This window comes from Strigops habroptila, chromosome 3 (genome assembly GCF_004027225.2).
Source record: "Strigops habroptila isolate Jane chromosome 3, bStrHab1.2.pri, whole genome shotgun sequence".
NCBI lineage: Eukaryota > Metazoa > Chordata > Aves > Psittaciformes > Psittacidae > Strigops > Strigops habroptila.
Window position 1 is genome coordinate 61,883,073 of NC_044279.2, and position 24,358 is coordinate 61,907,430.

At 40.4% G+C, this 24,358-nt stretch overlaps 1 protein-coding gene across 3 annotated transcripts in view; it reads right to left on the bottom strand.

Annotated features, from left to right (window-relative positions):
• AEBP2 (AE binding protein 2) overlaps window positions 1–22,653 on the bottom strand; it is a 46,637-nt gene extending 23,984 nt beyond the window's left edge. For all 3 annotated transcript variants that reach the window (XM_030478416.2, XM_030478415.2, XM_030478414.2), the window contains exons 1-3: window positions 21,915–22,653; window positions 5,154–5,361; window positions 1,958–2,065 (exon numbers count right to left, since the gene is read on the bottom strand). In XM_030478416.2, coding sequence (XP_030334276.1) covers window positions 1,958–2,065; window positions 5,154–5,361; window positions 21,915–22,537 — 939 coding nt within the window. In that variant the 5' untranslated portion in view covers window positions 22,538–22,653. The remainder of the gene's footprint in view (window positions 1–1,957; window positions 2,066–5,153; window positions 5,362–21,914) is intronic.
• Between the last annotated feature and the right edge of the window lie 1,705 nt (window positions 22,654–24,358).

Consider the following 24,358-nt stretch of genomic DNA (forward strand, 5'->3'; position numbering starts at 1 on the left):
ACTTACTTACTTGGCTACCTCATGTGAGCCCTGAAGCCTATACTCAGTATAAATGACAGGGGAACAAAAGATGTTACAAAATTCTACTCAGACCACAATTATCTTCCATTCAAAGCTCCCAGGAACAGATTGAGAAATACAGAAATAAAGAACAAACAGAGGGATTAAAGACAACAGTAGGAAAAAATGCTGAAATGACACACATTGAGCCATGATGATTAACTACTGCAATCTTAGCCTGTGTTTTGTTCTTTCCCTTAATATGACCAGAAAATACAGAAGATCAGCTGGTGAAATAACACATATTTAACACAGAACTAATTGTCGTAAATTTTAGGGCTCTAGCTGTAACTAGCCTAGCCAACTGGGATGACAACTTTTACTTAGTTAGGTAACTGACAGACTTGGAAGTACTACTTGTATTTCTAAGCTATGCCCATCTCTTTTAAAACTAATGTCTCTAAAATAGAGTTTCTATGATCCAGACCAAGTAAGTAGACAAACTGCCCTACTGCAAGGCCTTCCTTCAAGACCAAAGCTTGCCATTATACTTCAATCTATGTAAAATATTTCATTCCAAAATGAGAAGACCTAAGGTACAAGTTTATTCTGATGACTTTTTTCTTTTACTCAGGGATTAGCACTTAAGACTAGATCAGTTGCTGGAACAATCATATCTGCAAACTTCCAGAGATCCATGATCGTTATGCTTCCAAGGGCATGCTAACCTTATTCCTTTGAACAAAGGGTATGATAATCTCAAGAGCAAGTTTCCTGCTGTTATTCACTCTCAGTCAGAAATTTTCAGACTAAACTACAAAGTTCAGTATGGGAAAAAAGGCTAACCTTTATTGAAAAAAAACCCACCTCTTTTCACATGCAATGCACTATTTTTACTCTCTATATTTTGAGTAGTTTTGTTTTCTGTAATATCTACTGTTATAAGCTATGCAGAAGTAGTAACTTCTGGAAGACATCACTGTAACAGAAAAGTATTTTTTAGTAATAAAGCTGCCTTAAAACTAAAGAAAAAACAACCAACCCAAACCAAAAACCAACAACCACCAAAGAAAATAAAACAAAAAAACCCAGAAGATAGTACCTGAGAAGAAATAAGAGAGAGTGAAGTGGAGAAAGTGACTAAAACCTGGTGGGACTGGGGAGAGGAACGCATAAAATGCTACCTAAGCTTAAAAAAAAAAAAAAAAAAGCCTAATTCATTTTCATATCCTACATGGAAGGAGAACTTCAGTCTGAAGTAGTGTGGGTGGGACTTACCATCAAGTGATCCAGGACTGACAGCTATGAACTGCCCCAACTGTATCCATAAGAGGATGAAGCAACTCATTAATAACGGATTGGTGGATATGGGAATGATAAACACTACTATACCTAGAATTGCAGGTACAGATTAGGGGAAGAAAGAAAGAGAAAGTTAGAAAATACTATGCAGGAAACACAGTCAGCTCAACGGTCCTGCATTCCTGACTTCCTTATTATTCTCAAGAGAGGTTAACCATAATCACTGACTGTGATTATGGTTTTGTTAACAGAACCAGCTCTTACTCCAGCACAGAATGTGCACCATCAGGCATGATCCAAAGCTTAATGTGGAAGTGTAAAGCATGAGGCAAAATGTCTTGCTGTTAACAGTGTAAGCAGCTCAACTGCAAAATGCACAAAAAAAATCAACTTCAGCATTACTTACTTTTACGTTCCCCTACCATTTATAGATTAAAAGAAAAAGGGATAGAGAAGCAATAACAGTATCTTCACCTGTTTTCATAACAGAACAGGACCTTTGGGCACTATTATTGCAAAAATGAAGGCTCAACTCACTGGATACTTTTTAAGAAATCCTCCTGTAATAGCATTTTTCAATTAATATATTTTATCAGTAAAAATACATATGATCACTCGTAAAATAAGGGATGATGTATCTTACAGCGAACCTTACCTTGAAAGGTTTGTCCCCACTGTGTGTCAACATATGCCTCTGCAACCAACTTTGACTTGTTGAAGGTGTATTATATACTTTGCAACCTTTCCACAAGCAAACAAACACCTAATAGAGTAAAAATGTGGTAAGTTTACACAAGTCAAAGGAAACAGTAAAAAAAAAAACAAACCAACAATCCATCAGATTAGGAAAGAAGCCTGTTTTCACAATACAAAGTACTTCAAAGAATTTTGAACAATAACCATTTATTTTGCAACACACTTCCCATATCATAGAATCTCACATCTCACCAAAGAAAAAATGATTACAACCACAAATAGTCAAAAGAGCAGGTCACTGGAATAAAGTATCAAAAAACAGATGCTCCTGCAGATAAACACAATTGAAAGCCACTGCATCCCCTGTAAAGAGTTTGTGTTTGCACTCAGTATCTGTACAGAATATTTTTAAATTACAAATTTACATTTTCTGGGTAGCAGATATAGAAATAAAATCATTTATTGCCATTAGCAAATAACAATTTTATTATCTGAGCATGAAAAAGTAAAAACTCTTCATTAGAATACCAGAGTTTCACATTATGGAATACTAGATACCTCTAGTTAGGGCCTTATAGTCAATTCCCGATGAAGAAAGTTACAATTTATAACAGGATTCAAAATCTATAGGAGTTCTGAGATTCTAGTTACAGATCAGTCACGTGTATAATAGTGCATTAAGGGAAGTAAGAACTTACTCATGCTGCTTTTCTCTCTCCTCCCATTGTGTCTATCTATAACCGAGAGAACAAAAAAGCTCCATGAACTTCCCTTTCATTAGAATGCCCTCAACAGGTCTGTGTGTGAAGGGAGGTATAAACCTGACCTGTAGGAGCAAAAGACAGGCCCCAGGAATAGCACTGTCCACAATACACATTTTCAGACCTGCAAGGAACTAACTGAATTCAAGTTTCTTGTTCTCTTCCGCAGATAAGAAAAAAAAAAATAATCTATCTTCAAAAGGTTTTATTTTCAAAACAAAAGAGCACCCACAGAAGTGCTACATAGTTGCTGTATAATATATAGATAACCCAGCTTTCCAATGCAAAGCTGGAAATCCATGCGTATCTGTATGACTGATACATAAGGACCAACCCCCTAGACCAGTTTCAAGATCCCCCTGGAGGCCACAGAATTGGAATTTCCAAGATTCCTAGCTCTGCAACAGTTCTGTAACTGTTCCAGTATTTCGATCAAGCAACTGCAGCCTGCAGGGCACACAGCAAAGGAGTATTACGATGAAGCACTTGGTTTGACAATGACCCACCAGAAGTCCAGTCCCCCAGTTCTTGGGAACCCTTGACAAAAGGCTGAACCCAAAATATTTCAGGAAAAAAAGATAAATCTTGGAAGTAAAACTATTTTGTCCGAAATTTTCCTGGGCTCTTCAAGGATTTATCTGGCTTGGTTTGGAGCCATACTTCAGCATTACTTGAAAATATACATTTTACTATTGAAGGACGCTTATCACATTGCTTTTAAGTTCTCAATAAGCAGCTACTACCTGAACTTTTCTTCAAATGTATAGTCATTGTAGTTAAGTAATACCTGAAATCCAATCAAAACCACAAGAATTTCTAACACCACTTAAACACCTCACCAGCAGGTGGCAGACAAATCCTTGAAACAAAACAGCCAGGATCAGTCCCCTTCCACAGCACCAAGTTGAAGAACTTGTCAAAAAGCAAACCAACTCAAATAGGTGGATAAAAGGTGTGAACTGAATGCAACAGTTATTAGTCACTTGATGCTTCCAACAACCTCCTCTTTCAGAAAAACAAATACAGTCTAACATTTTCTAAATAAAAGTAACCACAAATCACGTCACATGGTAAAAACAAACAAACAAAAAACCAAAAACACCACAAACCACCCTGAAATCTTGCAGCCCCCTTTTAAGAAATGAAATGGGGTCATAGATGGGCTAAAAAAGATCCCCAGAAATGCAGTTATGTGGAAGCCCACAGGATGCCAATACACCTCATGCATTTCATTGTTTCATCCAGGATTCATGTAACACTTTTATGAACAGAACCTATGTACAGAACTACAGAAATCATCTAATGGGTGGCTAAAGAAAAAACCAGCTCACTGGACAGATGATTCTGCTTAGAGCTTGGACTGAAAGAAGTCACCAAATATGAAAGTTCAATCATACAAAAACCACTAGCTAAATATAACCAGAGTCATGGCCGTCTCAGTGACACAATTACATAACAAATTATTTAAATTAATGTAAATTAGCATTTCATTTAAGTCTCATATTCACTCAAGCTAAAGTGTAATAGCTTAATATTTTACTTCTGGAGAAGTGACAGGACAAAAAGTCAAAGATAATGACTCTTCTAGGTTAAGAATTCATATTAGCTCTTCAAGAAATTAAAGAGCTGCAATATACACCAACGAAAGCAGGCAGATTGCTTGTGTTTGATGTAAAGGTAATTTACATGACGTATTCTGGACATCCAAGGCAATATGGGAGGGGCAGGTAGTTAAGTACAGTGTTAAAGTTACTCTACTGGAAGATGTTCTGAAACACTAAAATTGTGAGACCAATGGAAATTGCATCATTTGACCAGTGACCGGACTGAAATACACGATTATATATGCACCTCAATTTAAAAAAAAATAAAAAATAAAAAAAAAAAATACGAGATGCAATATGCTATAGAGCTGTTTTGGTAAGACTCTGTCAATGAGTCTTCATCTTCCCTATTATACAGTCTGTATGCATTTTACCTCTAATGAGACTCCATTCATAAAAATAATCAAGATATGACTTCACCTGAGTTCACATGCAGTAACACATAAAGAGTTTTAAGAAATTGAATTCCAAGTACAAGCACTCAAAGACATACCAACAGCTTCCAGATGCTGAGAAGTTAGCACATCAAAAACCTTGACAGCCTTAAATCGTTTACTAAGAAGAACTTACTACATTCTTAAAGTTAGACCTTCAATAAAAAACACATAATACCAAATCTAGTGAACTATGCAAAAGACAACAGCTAAATGCTTAATATCAGAATGCTGAAGACCAACTTTCATTGCCACTAGCTACGGAACTGACACTTTAAAATAAACAACTTGCTAGTGTCATTAAAGAGCAAAATATTGGCAACTAAGAAAGAGGAAGAAAAAAAATTAACACCAACCCCTCCTCGCTGACCATCCACGTGTATGGAGCGAATGTGATCTGCCAAATCTGGGCTGGAGCTGAAGCAAGCATGGCAGTGGTCCCAACAACAGTTATAAGCAATGCTTTTTGCAGAGGAGGCAGGAACTCCTTGTCCATTCATCATAACCGGAGTCGAACGTCCACTGGAAATTGTGCTGTCTACATCCATAATAGTGCTGCTTATGCTGCAAGACAAATAAACACACAAAAATTCATCTTTGTTGAATGTTAACAGAACAAATAAAAATAATAACTCTTTGGGGTATGATTTCAGATATATTGAGACAGGTTGAAAAGAAAATCTTACACAAACTTAGTATGTACTGGGGTTCATTAACTAGAGCAAACGTAAAGTCAGGAAATAGCTACTATTACTTGACTTCTTCTGGACACTGGCAACAAAAGGGAGGGATGGAAAATTCTCCAGTTCACTGACTTGTCAGAAAATTAACTCTCATGTGATTAACAAAGTCATTTTTGAGCCACATTAAACAGCTATTCACTGTTTTTATTTCCCAGGGTGAGGTGGAAGGGTGATGGAGGGTTGAGGAGAGTGGAAGGCATGCTGGGTCAGACCAGACATTTACCCAGCCCAGCATACACCACTAACAATAAATCCTTAAAAAGAATAGAGTACTGAAGTTCTACAGAAGGTTTAAGGCATTCCCACACTTGCCCCAGCATGGTGTCCACCACATTCATGGTCGGAACTAGTGCTTTTTGTTCTGTTCTATCTAGAGTAGCCAGAAGCAGCAGCGGGAATGCGTGGCCACCAGGGGTCATTCTCATCAGCCGTTCTGCTCCCTATCTTGGCAGATACAGAGCCAAATGTCAAGCTATCAGAAAGAAATTGCAGGGAGTGTGCCCTTTCCATATATAAGCCAAAAATAAGGAGGCAGATTGATTCTTACTGGATAAACATTAAATAACTACTGATATATTCTTTTTTACCTTGTGAACCTGTTCACTGCCTTTTAGGACCTTTCTGTTGTTTGCTTCCACAAAGCCTCAGCATTACAGAATAGCTTCTCTCTGAAAAGCTCCCTGAAGGCAAGGTGGTCAAATCTCCTGCTCAAACAGGAGCAAGTGAGATCAGACTGCTTGTGGTCTTGTCCAGCTGAGTTGTTAACGGATGTCTTCAAAGGCTGAAATTTCTGCTACCTTTCTGAACAATTTTCCCAGTGTCTGAGTAACCTCGTTGTGGGGGAGGGAGAAAATTTCCCAACATCTCATCAGAATTTCCAGTGTTGCAACTTCTATCTGTTGCCTCTTGTCCTTGGCAGCTGTAGGGTTGAAATGACTCTGGTTCCTCCTTTGCTAAACCTCCCTATCAGGTCACTGGAAACAGGAATAACCCTGCCCTTCCTATCCTAAAACTGAAGAAACACAATCTCTCAGCCTCTCCATGCATAGCATTTGCTTCAGCCTTCTAACCATCCACTGAATCCTCTCCAGTATGAAAATATCTGGGATGAATCCCAAACTGGATACAGTAATGCAGACATAGTGCCATTACGGTGCCAAGCAGAGGTGGTGAATCACTTCTATTGATCATACAGATATACCTTTGCTAACGCAGCCCAGTATGCAGCAGTGATTTTTACATACATGTCTTTACATAGTCTTCCGACCAAAGTGCAAGGAAAAAAAAAACCTAATTATATTACTTTAAAAAAAAGAAAGTAATTTCCTATTCAGCTCTTTGTAATATTTATAATTTTCTAACTTCTATCATATCCCTTTTCTCCCCCACCTCACACATAATGTCTATACCTTTAAAAGCATTCTGCTTTTAAAGGTATAGGTGGTGGTCCACATTTTTGACCATCACTGTTTCCATACGCATTGTTACTATTCTATTACGCATTTTGAGATTGATAAAAAGTACACCATTATCCAAAATTTGAAGAGATCATCAGAATGTTCACTCTTTTGCTCTAAAAGCTTTTACTAGCAATTTCTCATGTTATCTGTATCTTCTTTTAATCACTATTGTGCTAGCATTTTTTTTTTTATTCTGTGATTTTGGAATTGTCACGGATATTTGCCTTGTTTAGATTTCCCCTGCTCAGCCACTATGTGGATGCCTTTCTTTTCCAAGTTAAAAAGAAAGTTTTAGAGACCTATTCAACAGGTTTTTTGCTTTAATATATCAAATACATGTTTCCTAAATGTTGTACAAATACCACATGACTGGTTTTGGTTTGGGGTTTTTCCCCCTCCCAATTCAAAAAAGATCTAAAAATTTACAAGGCATGACTTCTACCCATGAAAGTCGTACGGGCTCTTTGCTGCTTCACAGCATTTCTCCACGTGCCCACTATTTTTATTTTCTTCCCTTTGCTACACACACAGCTCTCCATGATCCCCCCCCCATCGCCTCAAGTAGTCTTGGTTTACTTCATGACATACAAGCTCACAATCTGTGACTAGCAAATAAAGAAACAGTGGCCGACAGAAGGCTACAGATACGTTTTGAATCTGTTCCATATTGCTGCCTTTCCCCAAAAGCTTATTTTATGTTCGCCAGAAACTTACAAAAAAAAAAAAATGCAACTAGCACCCAGCTGAACCTACCAATCTCAATGGTGTTAACAGCCACTAACCACAGCTACTGTTAACAGTAGTTTAGGATCTCTCTAGGAAAGTGTCAGAAGCTTTTAGTGCAAAATATGTTGCAAGCAATCCAAATTTTTCCACCACACCAAGCCCACAATAGATGCAATGAGGGGACTGGTATCTCCTCCTTCCTCAGCTGATGCCTAAGCAAAATTATTATCCCCAAAAGTAAAATCTGTAAAACTGTACTATGAAAGCAAAGTTTACCAATAGGATGATAGGAAAGCTGAATAATTAAATGTGACTTCACACATGCCTAAGTTATCTAAATACAGTTTTCTCAAACTCAGTACTTAGAATTAGGTTTGAATGCATATGAAGTGGCACATACATAGCCTGACCACTTCTGTTGCATACAGTAATGTAACACAGATCAGTGGTTCCAGCAGGAAGTTGCTTAACCAAGGATGGCAAAGCACTGCAGATACATCATTCTTGTAATAGGTGCCTCAGACCATTGGACATTGATAAGTAACCCTAACTTTCTCACAGTTGAAAGGTATTAAAGTGCAGTACTTTATAAATACTTAGGACCTCAAACTTCCAAGCTATTTACAGTCAGTCTGAGTTTCTACATCCACTGACAGAATTAGCACCATTCTCAAAACCCCCCCAAAAAGGCATAAGGAAACTTCCAACTAAGAAGTACAGTAACCAGAAGGACAGACTATGAAGGGGTGTTTAGCATAGTTCTCCTGAGGGTTCCCCAGTTTTACAGCCTAGTCTTAAGTGGAAAAGCAATGAAAAAACGTAACAGAATGAGTTCTGTGAAAGAACAGGGGGAGAAGTGTGCACTCATGCAGGTGAAGTGTGGTTTCTCTGGTTCACAGGCATGCAATCTGGTTAATTTCTCTAAGCAGAGATTTAAAAATAACTGAAATGATGAACCTGTAGCATGAGAGCTTATTTCATATTGCAACATACCCCCACCACCCTGAGTACCTAGTTATGATTTAGTCTTCCATGTGGTAAAAGCTTTCTGCTGGATTCTAGGTTTTAATCCTTCAAGTTGCTATAAGAAATAACTGTTATTCACAATGTTTCCATTATTCCGACTTTGTTTTATCTAAGAGCTACTGTTCAGTTTTCATCATAGGGATTGGAACAATGTAGCTTGAAGCTTCATGCAGAAATGGTAGGGTTTTTCACTGACTGTTAAAAGCTAAAGAAACTAGTAGGGCTTTCTGTTTGTTTGGGGGAAGATTTGGTGGGTTGTTTGTGGTTTTGTTAGGGGTTTTTTCCCCAAAACGTTCACTTACTTCCACTGAGGTTTGTAGTATTTGGATCCTTGAATATTAATTATACTTCTCATCTAGTTGGAGGCTATCTTCTGTGGATTTGATGCTTTATGACTGGATTATCACTATATATTTCAGAAGAAACTGTTTCTGAAGATTCCTCACTTTAATTAGTGCAGTGTGCAGCTTGATGGCTACTTGGTACTGGTTTTAGCAACCCTGCAATATATGTTCCCTGAAATCTCTGCTCGTTTTTAACTTGATGCTTTACAAGATGAAGTTATTTATTACAAGATCTGTCACAGTTGTTTCCCTCAGTGTTAGTTGAAATCAGCTGGGTCTTTTGCTTACCTACTGAACATCTGGGGACTGGAAGCTAAGCACTCTCGGCAGAGGTACTGTAACTCTGAGCTCCTGTTGATCAGACTGAAGTAGTGCTTGTTGACCCTCAAGGGCATGGTATAAGGCCCATCTGTTAGGCCTGAATTTTGCCTGAGGGAAGGTTACTTCAGTTAAGGTCTAGAGGGAGTACGCTTAGCAGACATTAAAAGTATAATAGCAAATTGATTGGCCTTTTGTGTGTGTGTTCAGTGCCTCCCTCTCCTATTACTTCAAGTGGACAGTTGCTAATGGGTGTTCATGGAAAGTAAAAATTATGTTCTTCTATGCTGTTCTTTCGGGTTTTGTAGATACTCCTTCTAGACTCCTACTGTCCACGTTTCTGAAAGATTAACAAAAAAGGGAAAGAAAAAATTGGGGGCATACCATTCATTAAATTCAGTGCAAGGGATTACTTGCAGTAGTGAGGATACTGATCTCCTTGGAGAGACAAGTGTGTGTCAGGAACAATGTGGGATACAACATTTCCTTTAATGTGTTACACCACAGGGTTGTTATATTTTTCAATCACATCTAACTGTACACGACAACTAGTGTCCAAAGATGCACATGGTAAAATATGTGGTTTGAAATTTGTTCATTTTAAATTAGGAATAATTTGGATATTTATTTTTTCCTAGCAGAAAATATTCATATTTACATTGACTTCAACAATAGCTTAATTTTGCTCAGATCCTTAAAGGAAAAGAATAATTCAGGACTTTGAATGCTTGAAGACCTTCTTTGGTTTCTATAAATGACTTAAAACTTCTTACAAATTTTTTAGCTATTTGTTGTTTCAGTTTCAGGATTGTTTTTAAATACAGTTTGGACTGGATTTAACCAGCTAGACACATTTGGTTCACATGCACATCTAGATTGTGCAGGTACTAACCTTTTAAGATGACAGTGATGCTAAAGAAACCTTCAATCATCTTGATTATGATGATGTATTATTTCTAGCTGCAGGTAAAGTATGTACAGTCAAAAATAAGACCTGAAACAGTGCCTTTGAGGAAATGATTCCTCTGCTTAAGCTTGTGTTAATGTTGTTTCTTAATGAACTCACTTTAAATGTCAGTATCTTTTCAAAGCTGTTGACCTGTTGGTAGAGGGAAAAAATTGTAGGAGGAGGAGCGGAAAAGGTCTGAGTCTTCTGAGAAAAGTCCGTATTTTCAGTTCTACCTTGCCGCGTTTGTAAGGCACTGTTTGCAGACTCGGTAAACTGAGGTGTGGGTTTAGGAAGGTATTTTAGAAAGGCATTCAGTTCTTGCCTCTAGAGCTGTGATTTTTACTTCAAGTTGATCCTGGTGCTTGGATTAGGAGGAAAATAGGTATAACATAAGCTTGAAGACTATGTTGTGCTTGCTGTAACAGTTTAAATTTTAGTAATTAGTCGGTCTTTTGAACGGTGCTTCTTAAAAACAGCTATTGTGTATGCAGGCTCTCTCCAGCAGTGACTGTTTTTGATGCTCTATTGTTTGGGATGACCCCTGAGTTGAACTCTCTGAAACTCAAATGTCTAATGTTCTTCATCAGGCTATGGTCTATAGATCCATTACAATGGAGCTGGAGCCTGCTTACAGCTTGGGAGCAAACCCAGACCTGTCTGTCACTCGCAATAGGGGAATGCCACAAGCGCTTAAGTTCTACTCGTGTCATTCTGCTTTGATAATGGCAGTCAGGATTTAAACAGATCTCCCGGCTGGGGAAAAACAGCTTAGAAAAAGGCAGAAAAACTTGCTTTAACTTATTTAGCTACAAATTTATTTCAATGTCTGTGTTTTGTTACCAGTAGTTTGCCAGAATGTCTGCATTTTCCCTAGTTCGTTCTGTTTCTCCTCTTTGATATGCATTATTACTTTCCAACTTACAGGCTTTGTGGATTTCAGATGAGAAAGCAGAAGGATGTAATTTCCATTTCTACCTTCCCTTTGTTAAGGAACCTTTCCCTCTCTTGGATAAACCCAAGCAGATAGAAAGTCAGATTGGACTGAAAAGCCCCATTCATGGATTGAAAGATATAAACACTATTTTAGTAGTCGAACCCTTCTTGGGCTGAGTTGACGTGCTTCTATTTTTTGGTCAGAAAAAGACTCAAGTGGAAAAAAAAACGGCATGTGTGCACACATCTTTCTTTTATATCCTGCCCTCACACCCTTTCTAAAATCCCAAGAAAGAATGGGTGAATCAGGAGATCTAACAAAAACAGTGTTGCAGTTAAGTTGCAATTAAGTAGCAACCACACCTCTGACTATAAAAACTTACCATCATCTTTCTGCTTCATCTTGAAACAGCAGGTCAAGGGCAAGAGACCTCCTGAATCAGTGTCTCTTCTTATGCTATATATACTACAAACTTTTGTCTGAAGAGCTTCCTTATATTTTTTCATTCTATGGTAGACTAGAGAAAGCACATGTGTTTGAACTGTACCTCTTGCAGCCTTTACCTCTTTCCTGGGTGACCCAGAACTAGCTAATTGAGAAAGACAGCAACTGATTCTAGGTTCTCAATGCTGTGAGGTGCCAGATCACCTGAAATATGATTATTCTAGAGGCATGGGGGAGAGGGGGGGAGGGGGGGGTAAATAAAATAAATAAATAAATAAATACATTTTCATTTAATAGGTTATTTCTAGAGAAGTGCGACAGGGCAGTGAGTTTCTTGCATTTTGGTGGAGCCTATCAAGAGAACCATCAGAAAACTGTGTCTCCCGGCCATTTTGTTTTATAAGCAGTTTAGCCATTTCTGTAGTAGGTCCCGCTCCAGCAATATTCATCTGTACTCTTAAATGTCTTACACAAAGTTCTTCAAACTAGAAGAAAGGAAGGTATTCCCTTTTAAATAAAATACTGATCTGTTGCCACTCAACTGGATTTATTTTTTTTCTATTTTTAGACTACATCTTGAATAGATTATAGAATCATAGTCCTATGTAGCACTTTGTCCTCTATTTCCAAGAAATTGTATATGCTACTTTCCGGCTTAAATGCTACAGGCAACTTTTTTTTATTCCAGTTCCTCTGCTACTAAATGTTGATATCATGTATGCAACTCTAATCTGTAAACCCTTAGCAAACACTTAAGCTATTGGAACCAAACCAAGCAAACATTGAAACTATTATAACTAAATCAGCTTTCTCAGTGTTACTCTTTTCTCCTGTCATTAATAACTTTACTTATCAGAATATCTTTTGATGAATCAGTATTACTAGTCGACTTTTACATATCTTTCTCCAAAACCAAGAGTAATTTTCTACAAGTAGGATAGCATATTAAAAAAAAAAAAAAAAACCATTCCTTTGGGCTGTAAAATTAGAGACCTTAACTTGCTTTGTGGAAGTGAGGGAGAATCAACCTACCAAGTAAGAGCTCCAACACTAAGAAATTAAGAGAGACAGAAAAGAAAAATAACAGTGGTTGGTGGTCTAGCATTTTCCAGAAGCACCTTCAGGTTCTTGATACCTTCAAATAAGTAAAAGCAACACTAAGGCAACTTCCAGATAAAGGGAAATGACCATGATTTCCAGGACTGCATGATTTCAGATAGCACCCACTCGCCTGGAAGCACTTGTGCTTCTGAATCACTTCGGCTTTTTTTTTTTTTTTTTTTTTAAATCAAACCTATGCTTTACACAGATTAAGTAATTCTAACAAAAACATCTCAACATGAACAAGACTCAAACAGTATTCATAAATCAATCTTAAAAACAAGCTTGCAAAACTACTGAATGTCTAGATATGTAGCTACTAAGAAATCAACATAGTAGAAAATCAAACAATTAAGGGAGAGATTTTATACAGCATTGAAAAACTTGTTTTGAAATTCTTTTTGAAGCAGCAGCTTATTTTAGTGTACAGCTACGTCTAGATTAGGTATAAATACCCAGAAAAAGAGAATGACACTGCAAACGCTTTGGATTGATAACATAAAACCAGGGCAAGAGCTCTTCGAGATAGAGGAATTGAAGGAGCTTAAAATAACAAACATGCACAGGAAACAAAACAAGACAGAGAAAGCGTGTTATGAATCACCACCTCTCTAGAGCTTTTTCCACTCTCCTGGATCACTTACTTTGATTATTTAGATTGTTAGCCCTAGAATATTTGAGCTCATAATATTTACGTAACACAAACTCAGGTTATCACCGGATTTGTAGCATACAGAGGAACAGGTAATGCAATAAAGAACCTTGGAATGCCAAAATATCAAAAGAGCAGTAAGAATGGAGCAGGTTAAATGTATATGCCTTGTGATATGACAGCACAAAGACTGCATCTGCAAAAGGATTACACAAATCAAGAAACTGTAAGTGGTCCTGCCTTAAAGATACAAATAAAACTGACTTTCATTTCTGGGAACCACATTATCTTCAACTTGATAATCTCCTTGGAAAGTTATGGAACAGCAACAAGTGGTTCATAATTTTCAATCTTTACTGATAAAACTGTACATTTACTAAGCAGCACAGCTTAGGAGAAGCACAGAAGAAACATTCAGTCATTCAAGAACCACCGGAAATAAATAATTTTATTTGAACTATGCTTTCCATTAAAAGAACCATAATAATATGAAGTAGTGTAATCAGCACGGGAAGTTAACAGCATTCAGGCATGGTGTTAGGGAAATCACCTTCCATTCTCCCATCCTCAGGATACCTTCCCTCACCCCCAGAACACAAAATTCTGAAGACAAAGCAACCAAAGATAGATACAAATCTCCCAGTGGAGACCTAAAAAAACCCTCCAGTTTCAGTTACTGTCATGTTAGGTTCAACTTAACAGAGAATAAAAATTCACAGATAGGATAGCATTCTATAAAGCAGCAGCTTTTCCTATTCATACCTCTGTGAACAGTTGCTACTTCAAGTATTAACCTGGCATAAAAGCAGAGAAATCAGCAAAGTAAAACTCCACTAATTGACTCCATTCATAAGACAAAGGTCATAAATTGAGGTCCGATTCCTGTTCTGCTGGACACAGAATTAACTACTACTTGTACTAATTGTCTAATCTACAACTTGGCATGCAAATTAGACTAAGGAAGTCTACTTAAAGACATGCCAAAAGTAGTTTTATTTCAAATGCAAAAAAAGCTTTATGTTTCTCTGTTTACTGTCTATATAATGAAAATATTGTCTTTGCAACTTTAAGATGTTTTTGTATTTGGAAGTTATGATTACAGTGCAATAAACTAGAGCAATCAAAATAAAGACATTATTGCAATTTTACAGGGCAACTAGTAATTTGTACAAGATGCTGCATGGGACAACATTAACAGTAAGTGGAAATTCTTTATGCTATATTTTATTTAGGTAAAGTATATTTAATAAAGAATACTACCACTATATGTGCCAAGAATCTTGTCCTTTGCAAACCTCTCAACTCAAATAATTTTGTTTCATTTTACTCTGTCTGACACTGCACAAACTATCTGAATTACAGCACTCTCTTACAGTGCATCAGGATGACAGTGGGACTTTCAAGATCATAAAAAATCTTTTGCTTTTCTATCACTATCAAATACCTTTGCATCTACCTTAAGTAACCCTCTATTAAACAAAGTATCCACTAAACATTAGCAACTGCAGCTTAGCAAAAGATAGTACAGAGAAGAAAATTAGATATGGGAAAAGAAATCCCAGGTCTTTCTTTTTCCCCCTGCATTTTACCACCAAGAAGGGAAAAAAACGCACTGGTATCTTTAGAGAGAGGCTTTACACTTTTTTCCCAATTATTTGTTGTTTTTTTAGTGTTGCAAAATTGCAACCTGAGAATTGTAAACACTATCTTCGCACATCAAAATCCCAATGATAAATAGCAAGCATAACATGAAATATTTATATTTCATTTTCTAAAACAAATTGATTTGAATACATTCATATTCTAGCATTAACAACTCCAGACAGAATAATGTTATAAAAAGGAACCGGTTATATAGATAAGTAACAAAACAACAAAACCTCTACCTCAAAGAGTATTCCAAAACTACCACTTCAGGCTTTCTGCAAGTCATGCCACCATTATTTTTTTTTTTAATAGCAACTGGGAGAGTGCATAAAATTCACTGCTCACACAATGGAGTTCCTCACTCTCTTCTGTTCCCTTCTCCTCCACAAGTTAACTGGAGATTATACTCTCACTTTTTCAAGGATTCCCTGCAATTACTTGGCTCCTTTACGGCAGAGACCAATTTCTCACTTCCTTTGGGTTAAGCTTGTGTTTTTTCCTCAGGCTATTAGATATATCTCATTCCCTATCATACCAAAAGTGTGTACCTCATGTCTCCCTCTCATCAGTAACCCCTATTCCCATCTCAAATGCTCCATTTGCTCCGTTCTATGCCATTTCCCCACTTTCCTACTCAATAACAGACTGTTCCACAACTACCCCAACACAATGGGTTCTAGGTGTACTTACATACTACTGTATTCCATGCTAGCTCTGCATACTGGTTATTTCCCCATCATTATTCTCTAATTAGATAGTGTTGTTCAAAACAGATGTAAATATATTAAAACTATTGGAAAGCTGTGCAAATTTGAGTAAGAGTAGCTACGGTAGAACACTTCCATTGCATCACAGTTTTATCTGTGACCAACTCCAGAAATGCATAATGTCACATGTCTGCCAAATGCATGTTCAGGCTGCATATAACACCTAGTTTAACTTAACTGGAAAGTGGAACAGGAAAAAACCAAAACAAAAATAAAAAGCCAAACAAAAAACACACAACAAGACAGTTCTTTCCACTACTGCCTAGAAAATTCCCTGAAACAACCCTGCAATCAAGCCTTATATTCAGAAGTTACCAGTCTTATTGATACCACAGACTTAAACAAAATGGACCTAGACCTGTGTGGAAGTACAAATCCAACATAAAAGCAGTACTATTTATTTTTTACCCTGAATAGGAAAATGTTTTTCTCAAATTCTATGAAGTATATTTACATCTTACTGCAATAACAACTCATTATACCAAGCTCTTTCATCTAGTTCACAAAAAGACCTCATGTTAACCACTCAATTATACCAACCAACAGCTTTAGTAATAAAGATACTCACCATACAAAATATCTGGGCTGTTTTGTCTTCCCATCAAAAGCTATTTTCTTCAGTGCCAGAAAGGCCTGAACATAACCATTACAGAAACAAGGGGTTTATTTTGCAATTTGAAAGCAAATAACAACAGAAACAATAAATGCAGTCAGAAACGCTGAAAATATAATTTTCAGCAGTTTTGGAAACTCATGTCATCTTCTATATAGCCACTCTGACGCATCAATATTACACACACACTAAAAAAAAAAAAAACGTAATGACTTAACCACCTTGCCATAAGTGCTAATGAATGATTCTTCATTTCCTGAATAGGAATAAGTGAGACTATGCAGCAGAGAGAGGCCTGAAGCACTTTTAAATCTGGTCACATGGATACACAGAGCATACCTATTAATACCATATGCCTTTCTGATTATATTTCTAATTTACTATTCTGCCTTCATAAACATCACTCATACAATTCACATGTCACTGCGTCATCAGTTTTGAACATTCTTCACTTTCAGGAGTTCAAAAACTAAATAAAGACTATATTTAAACCTTTACTATTTTAAAATCAGCATATATATTAAAGGTTGAGAAGGCCCTCATTTTAAACATTTTAGACTAAAAAACCCTCAGCCCAGATCCTGGATTTTTCAGGCCTGAATCTCGTATCTTTCAACCTGTTAGTTTCACTCCATAAAATGAAAAAGCCTAACAATCTGAAGCACAAAAAGGTTTATTATTGAAACACTTTTCTGAGACCTCTGTTTCCAAAACTGCTCACCTGTTACACAGGAACAGAATAATAACATTTCTAGAAGGATTCTACAAGTCTAATATGGCTAAGATAGTTAAAAGTTTCCTTGAGTATTACTGAATATTCCCTGAGTCAGTCCCTCCCAATAACCAACTCTGTTGGTGAGTAACAGTAAAAGTCAGGCTAAAAAACAAAAGCCTTGCAAGTTACATGAACATTGCCTGCACTGTGAAGAAGATGAACTTTAATTAGCGCTGAGGGAAAGATTACTACATAGGTCCAATGACAACCTGTTACATATGGCCTACCAGCTAGTCAATCACCACTTACATACCAGTTGGCAAAACAGCTGATACTCCAGCTAAAACGTATTTTTTCAGCGCTTCTTGCCTAGTCAGTAAGAGGAGGGAACAACAGATAAACTACTAAAGAAGGGTAAAGATATGTAAGAATGGAAGATCGGGGTAACTTCTAAATGAGGGTACAAAGACACAAGACAAATCCACAAGGGTGAATAAAAAAGACCTTCGTTTAGCTCTACTACTTCTATTTCTGCTAAACACCTTATTAAAATCGCAGGATCTACTACTGTTCTCTAAATCAAACAAAATCTGATAATGAAACTGTTTCAGATTTAAATACACTTCCTAATAAACTTTCCAGTAAACAATATTTAAATTATTTCAGTAATCTAACACTAAGTATTTGTAAGTAAATATTGTAGTTCAGCAATAACACACTAGTGAGCTGCAGACACATCTTCACTGCACCCAGATCAGTTGATTTGTACCCAAATCCGTGCATCCGCTTAGGTCTAGCTTCAGTACCTGTGGTCCAATGCTAAACTCCGTTACCGTGTTTTTAGTTAACTGAACCATTATTTTTTCTTTTAAAGTCGTATCAAATGCTTCTCAGCATTGTGATAAGACTAGCTGCTCCAGAGAACTCTGGAGAAACACATCCATCCTTTCAGCACATGTCTGAACTTAGGGAAAGGCACAAGAAAAATACCAGTATTCACATGCTGATAACAGTCTTTGTTCTAACTGTAAATCTGAAGGATAAATTAGACTTGAATGCAGCCTATTATTAAGCCAGCTGACCTGAGCTTGCTCAAAAGTTGCAGACAAACTTCAGCACAGTAGTGGGAACTTAGCACAACTCCCAGGAAAAAAAAAAAAAAAAGTGAAATTATTACAGATCAACAAGATACCTACCAGTCCCAGAGTTATTGCACTCAACGTTCGTTACTAATACCACTGAACTGAAAAGGCCAGCTGGTTATCCTAGGTATCAACTTGGGTTTTGCTTTTTGGTTTCTGGGGTTTTTTGGGGGGGAAGATAAATATGTTTTAACAAAGAGCAAAGTCTATGTGCACGGAAATAGCTGGTTAAAATTCACCTCAAGCTTCAGGGCATCAATATTTATCATCATATTTGTGTTGTTATAAATACTTACAAATTTCCTACAGTAATGCCCCAGATTATTTACTGTTTTAGTAAATACTCTCAAAATACATTCAAAATGTTAGTAATAAAAGTTGCTGAACAGTAGTTATAATTTGATCACATGCAAGATTTTCCTTTTCAGCTGTTTTATTTGTAGTTTATTTTATATTTTATATCACTAAACCAAAAATCAAAGAGAGAACACATTTATAATTGTGGAGAATGATAAAGACTGTGCACAGGGAAACAGGAATTTGATCACTCATGGAATTCAGGCGCTCTCACCACACCCTCTTATTTATTCAAATTTTCTGAAGAGGAAACAAGAAAAGAAATCCCAAGCCTAGGGGCATGATCTGAATGTTACCAAACCTGCCTACAGCAGGAGAATCATACACCCTTCTACCAGATTCCTCTCGCTTAACCCAGGGACTGTAAATTCAAGCATGTTAGTTCACTCTCTCTTTCTTTTTCTCTCTTTTTCCTCCCCCAGGTAATCTTACTCTGCAACACACTGTGAGATAAGACACCAAGCTCCTTAGGACTTCAGAGACACAGATAGTCAGCAAAGGTCATGAAGTACCATACAACATACTATTTAATATAAAACATCACTTGATAGATAGAATATCATTCTCTCATAGTTACAGAACTTAAATTTTAATGCAGAGGTGACCAAATCAATGAATTATTAAGTCTTTAAGGATTTTAATATATTATCATAAACCTGTAACTCCACCTATAAGCCTAAAACATTCCCAGCTCTTCCCTGGTATTTTTCTATCCCACCTCACATACTCTTTAGTTCTTTGGTATATCCCCTACCTTTTGCAGCACTCTACTTTTTTGTCTGATCATCTAAAAGGCACAAGACTATGGTATGGCTGGCTTCCAAGTGGCAGCAATCATTTGGATCACTCGACTTGCTGGACTACATGTAGCAAAAATAATAAAGCATTCTACCATGCTGCAGCAAGGAATGCACACAAAATGAAATCTCTGATCACCAGGAATAACAAATGGCACTCTTGGTAGCATTGCTCTTTTCCTATCAAACTCAGCAACCAGGCTTTGAAATTATAGCACAAAATTCCCTCAGCACCCCAATTTCCAGCCAGGCAGTTCAAGATAAAAATTTGCAACAATCAAAAACCGATGCGCAGTCTTTATTTAAACCACTAAATGTCAAGAGTCCCACTTCTGTAACCAACTCTGAACCAACAGTACTGGAAAGGAGTAATGATGAATACACACACTGATTTAACTGTGTGACTATAGCAAGAGAACCACGAGAACAATGACAGAGAAAGAAAGTAGCACACTAGCTCTGGAGTGCACAAGCAAGGCATAATGACACTGTACTTCCAGAAAACCCTGCAAGTTGTTACTGTTATTTCCTCAACCTACAAATTGACATGCACTCAGGTAATACCAGGATTAGATTTAGATTTTAATTCGATGAAAAACAATAAACTAATCTTAAAACTCCCTTATGTACCATTTTTCCAGAAGTCTATTCCCATACTTAGGTGATTTCACGTAAAATTTCAGCTTTTGAAAAAGTAAGAACCAAGCAAACAAACAAAACCCCAACACTCACACACAGGCAGCCCCTTCCATCTTGCACAAGTTTGGAAGAAAGAAAATGTGACTCCTGTGAGTCTCAGGAGTCGGATGGAAACCAAAGAACTGAATTTTTCTTCTCGTAAGACTTTTAGGCCAATTACATGGTTTTGGTGAACTGACTCACAAGGGGTTTGTTTGTTTGTTTTTAACACTTGAGGCTAGATCTAGTGATGCCCCACTTCTGAAATATGGGTATTTGTACAGCTACACAATTTGCTATAACGTATATTCAAAGTAAATTTCTGGACCAAACCACGTAATTCTTCATACTTAACAACGAAACTATCTTAAAGTATAAACAAAAGTGTAATTGTTATTTAACTGCAACTCTAACAGGGAGTTTAGCATTTTCAAATGCTAAACTGAAAGAAAAAATAGCACAAGTTTCTTAAACTATTTTAAAGTACTAACTAGTAAAGGGACCCACAGCATTTTGAGACTGCTCTGATGTGCACTTTTCATCCTGTTTTCAGTTTGTCAATTAAACCGTTGCACACAACATCCAAGAGAGCTACTACGTAAGCCATGTTCTTTGAAATGCTTGACTTAGAAGGCTAAACCAGACGTGAAGAGTAGAATTCAGCCAAGTGTGAGAATTTGGTTGTGCTTTTCCACAAGAACCAAGCTAAAGTCTTAGCAGAATGAAATGAATACTGTGAACACACAAAAACCTAAGAAATAATCTCTACGTTTACTATCAGAGAAGTCATCCAAAGATGACTTTGAACCTCAGATTACTGAGCCTCACTTAACACTGTGCATGCTTCTTACTTGTACAGAAGTACCTAACTATTAGGTACTTGTACACACCTAATACAGAAAGGCTGGTCTCCTTTTTATTTTAGTAAACTAGATCCTCCCTCCCACACACTTATGCTTTCAGAGGTTACCGCTCAGCTTTCTGACTATGCTGCAGAGACCCTGGTGCGGATGCAGGCAAAACCACATCCACACACCATTTCCCATCCTGAAGCTTTAGTACACCCCGACTCTGCGGGGGCTCAAGATACAACCTTAAAGAACCCCAAAAGCACCATGTGAAACAAATCAGCAGCTTCTGAGGCAAGCAGCAACCAAATACTGCCCCCCGAACAGGCAGCGCCCCGTGCTCGGATCGCGGCGGGGGCCGCTCCGGGGCTCTCCACGAAACGCCTAACGGTGATGGCTGCAGCCCCAGCACCCCTCACGGAGCCTGCCCCCGGTGCGGGGCCGGCGGGGAAATGGGGAAGGAGGACGCCCCCCCTCCTCCCAAAAGCAGCGGGCAGGCTGCCGGAGGGGGCCCGGCGGGGGAGCAGCCGAGGCGGGGCGGAGGGCCCGGGCCCGCCGCAGGCCGCCCCCTGCCCCGCCCGGTACAAGTTGGCGAGAGAAACCTGTGGCTGCGCCCCGCCGCCGCCCTGACAGCCCCCGCGGCTGGCGGGTGGGCGAGCGGCGGTCGGCGCCCGGGGAAGAGGGCCCCCCTCGCCTCTGCGGCGAGGCGGGCTGGCGAATTCCCCGGCGCTGCGAGGCGGGGAGGCGACCGGACATGGCGCCCGCCCGCCCCGGGGCCCGAGGGACCCCCGGCTCCCCGGGAGGGGCCGGGGAAGGGCGCGGGCGGCGGCGGCGGGGGAACCGGACGCGCACTGACCTGTCCTCCGAGTCCATGCGGCTGAGGGGCTCCCCGTCCGAGGACATCTCCAGGCTGCCGCGCCGGCCCCCCGACGTGGCGCTGCAGCTGCTACTGCCGCTGCTGCTGCCGCCGCCTCCGGTGCCGTAGCCTTCGTCGCCACCGCTGGACACGCTGCTGGAGCTGCTTCCCCCGCCGCCGCCTCCGCCGCCGCCGCCGCGGCCCAGCCCGTCCTCCTGGCTGCCCCGGGGGCCCTTGGGCTCCTCCTTGGCGTCGGCCTCGCTGCTGCCGCCGGGGCTCAGCGAGCGGGTCTCGTCGCTGCAGCAGCCGCTGCTCGTACTGCTGCTCCCCACCAGGCTGCTCTCCTCCTCCTCGCCGCCCTCCTCCTCCTCCTCTTCCTCCTCGTCCTCATCCTCCCCGTCCCCGGCCTGGCTAGCGCTCTCCGGGCTCGGCTCTGACATGCTTTCCGCCTCGCCGTTCAGCAGCAGCAGCGACTCCGTCTCCGCGGCCGCCGCCGTGGAGGACGACGGCGACGACGAGGACGCGGACCCAGCCCCAGCCTCCTCCTCCTCGGCCGCGGCGCCCGCCGCCTCGCCGGGAAGCATCCCCTCCGGCTCCGCCATGTCGCTGCGAGCGGCCGCCATGGCGCCTGCGAGTCGCTGCGAGCGGAGCCAAGCGGGGCCGGGCGCGCGCGGCGGCGGCGGCGGCAACGGCGGGGGCGTGCGCGTCTCTCACACCCACACCCCCCGCGCGCGCGCGCGCGCGCGGCCGCTCTCCCTCCCCTCGCTGCGCCCTCGCTCCCTCAGCCCGCACAATCGCGCGGCGGCGGCGCGAGCCGCAGAGAGGAGGGGCCCCGGGCCGCCGCGCGCCGCACGCGCTACGGAACGCGCCCAGGGACAAAAAACGTGCGAAGGGCGGAGCGGCGGCGGCGGCCCCCGGCGCGGGGTGCCGGGGAGGCGGTGCGCGGGAGGGGCGGGGCGGGGCGGCGGTTGGGATTCCGGCTGGCTCCTAGCGCCTCGCTTGAAGCGAGTCATCGCCGCCCAACGCGTCCGGGCGCTCCCGGGCGTGTGGAGCGGAGTCCCGCAGCACGGGCCGCGATGGGGAACAAGGCGCTCCCGGCCATCCCCCTAAAGCCCCCCTCACCCTCCGGGTTGAACCCCGGCGGTACAAACGTGCCACACCCCAGCAGCCTCCTGGCCCGCTCGGTCGGAAGGTGGGCAGCCTTAGGCCGCCGCGGGCGTCGAAGGGAGGGGGGCAAGACACCGGGAGTGGCGGCTGAGGAAAACTCGGGGACGTTTCGGGGCGGGGTGAGGGGAGGCTGTGGGGACTCCGGAGCTGAGTGGACTTGTAAAATAGGGGGGAAGCGGAATACGGAGCTTAGGAGAAACGAGGCACCCTGTCACAGAGCCACAGGGTGCAGGTCATAGTGTGACATCACTGTGAGGGCTGTCGAAAAACGAGTCCAGCAGTGACACAGAGGCGACAGAAAATGTTTTTCAGCGATACTGACAAAATGGAGTGATAAAGCAGTCCCGCCATGAGTGAGGGGAGAGAGCAAAGAGAATAAACTAAACGTGGCCTTAAACCTCCATTTGCAGTAAAGAGGCATGTTGGTTGCCGGGCAAAAGCAGTATGACTAAAGAGGAATGCAAAATACAGATTACTGCATTTAAATGAAAGTCCTGGAACAGGGGAAATAGGATAATTTTTTTCTCATGAGGCAAAATTCGGTTCTGGAGGCATGGGGTTTGTAAATTTGTTGTGTTGGGAATGGTGCCATCTGAAAAAAAAGCAGCTCTGTATGTGTAGAAGAGGAAAGGTGAAAGCTGAAGAGAACGACTGTCGATCACGTACCAGACTTCAGAACAAATTTTGAAAATTAAAGTCGTTGTAATATTACAGTCAATTGGGTTACAGTTTGTTAAAGGTTGATCATGCTGGACTAAAGTGACAGGCTGTTTGACAGGAGTCTTGTCTACATGGACATCAAGACAGCATTTGATAAATTGTCATGTGTAAGTGATTAGCTAAAGCTTATAGGGTGGGGATTTGCAGTAGAACAGTAGGGTGGGTAGAATCTGAACATGGAGATGAAATCAGGTGGTTTTGACAAATTGTTAGAGGGACGAAGAGGTTAATTGAACACTGAAAATGCTATTCCACATGAATTTTAGATGTCATATATGCACCTATCAGTCTGTACCCCACTCTTACGAGCTTGTCACATTTAAAATAAATAGTGAAGTAATGGTAGTTTAGTCAAAAACAGACAAACAAACCTACAAGACGCAGAATCACAGCTCAGTCAGAAAAGCATTGTGCCTTCTGCGTAATAGGAAAAGCATCACCAAGTGACAGCAGATGTATCTGACATATCCAGAGACCCTAGATTCCAGGAGAAATTCACCACATAGGATTAAAATATGGAAAGGGTGCTCTGAAGACCTGCGCTAGCATAGCTGGAG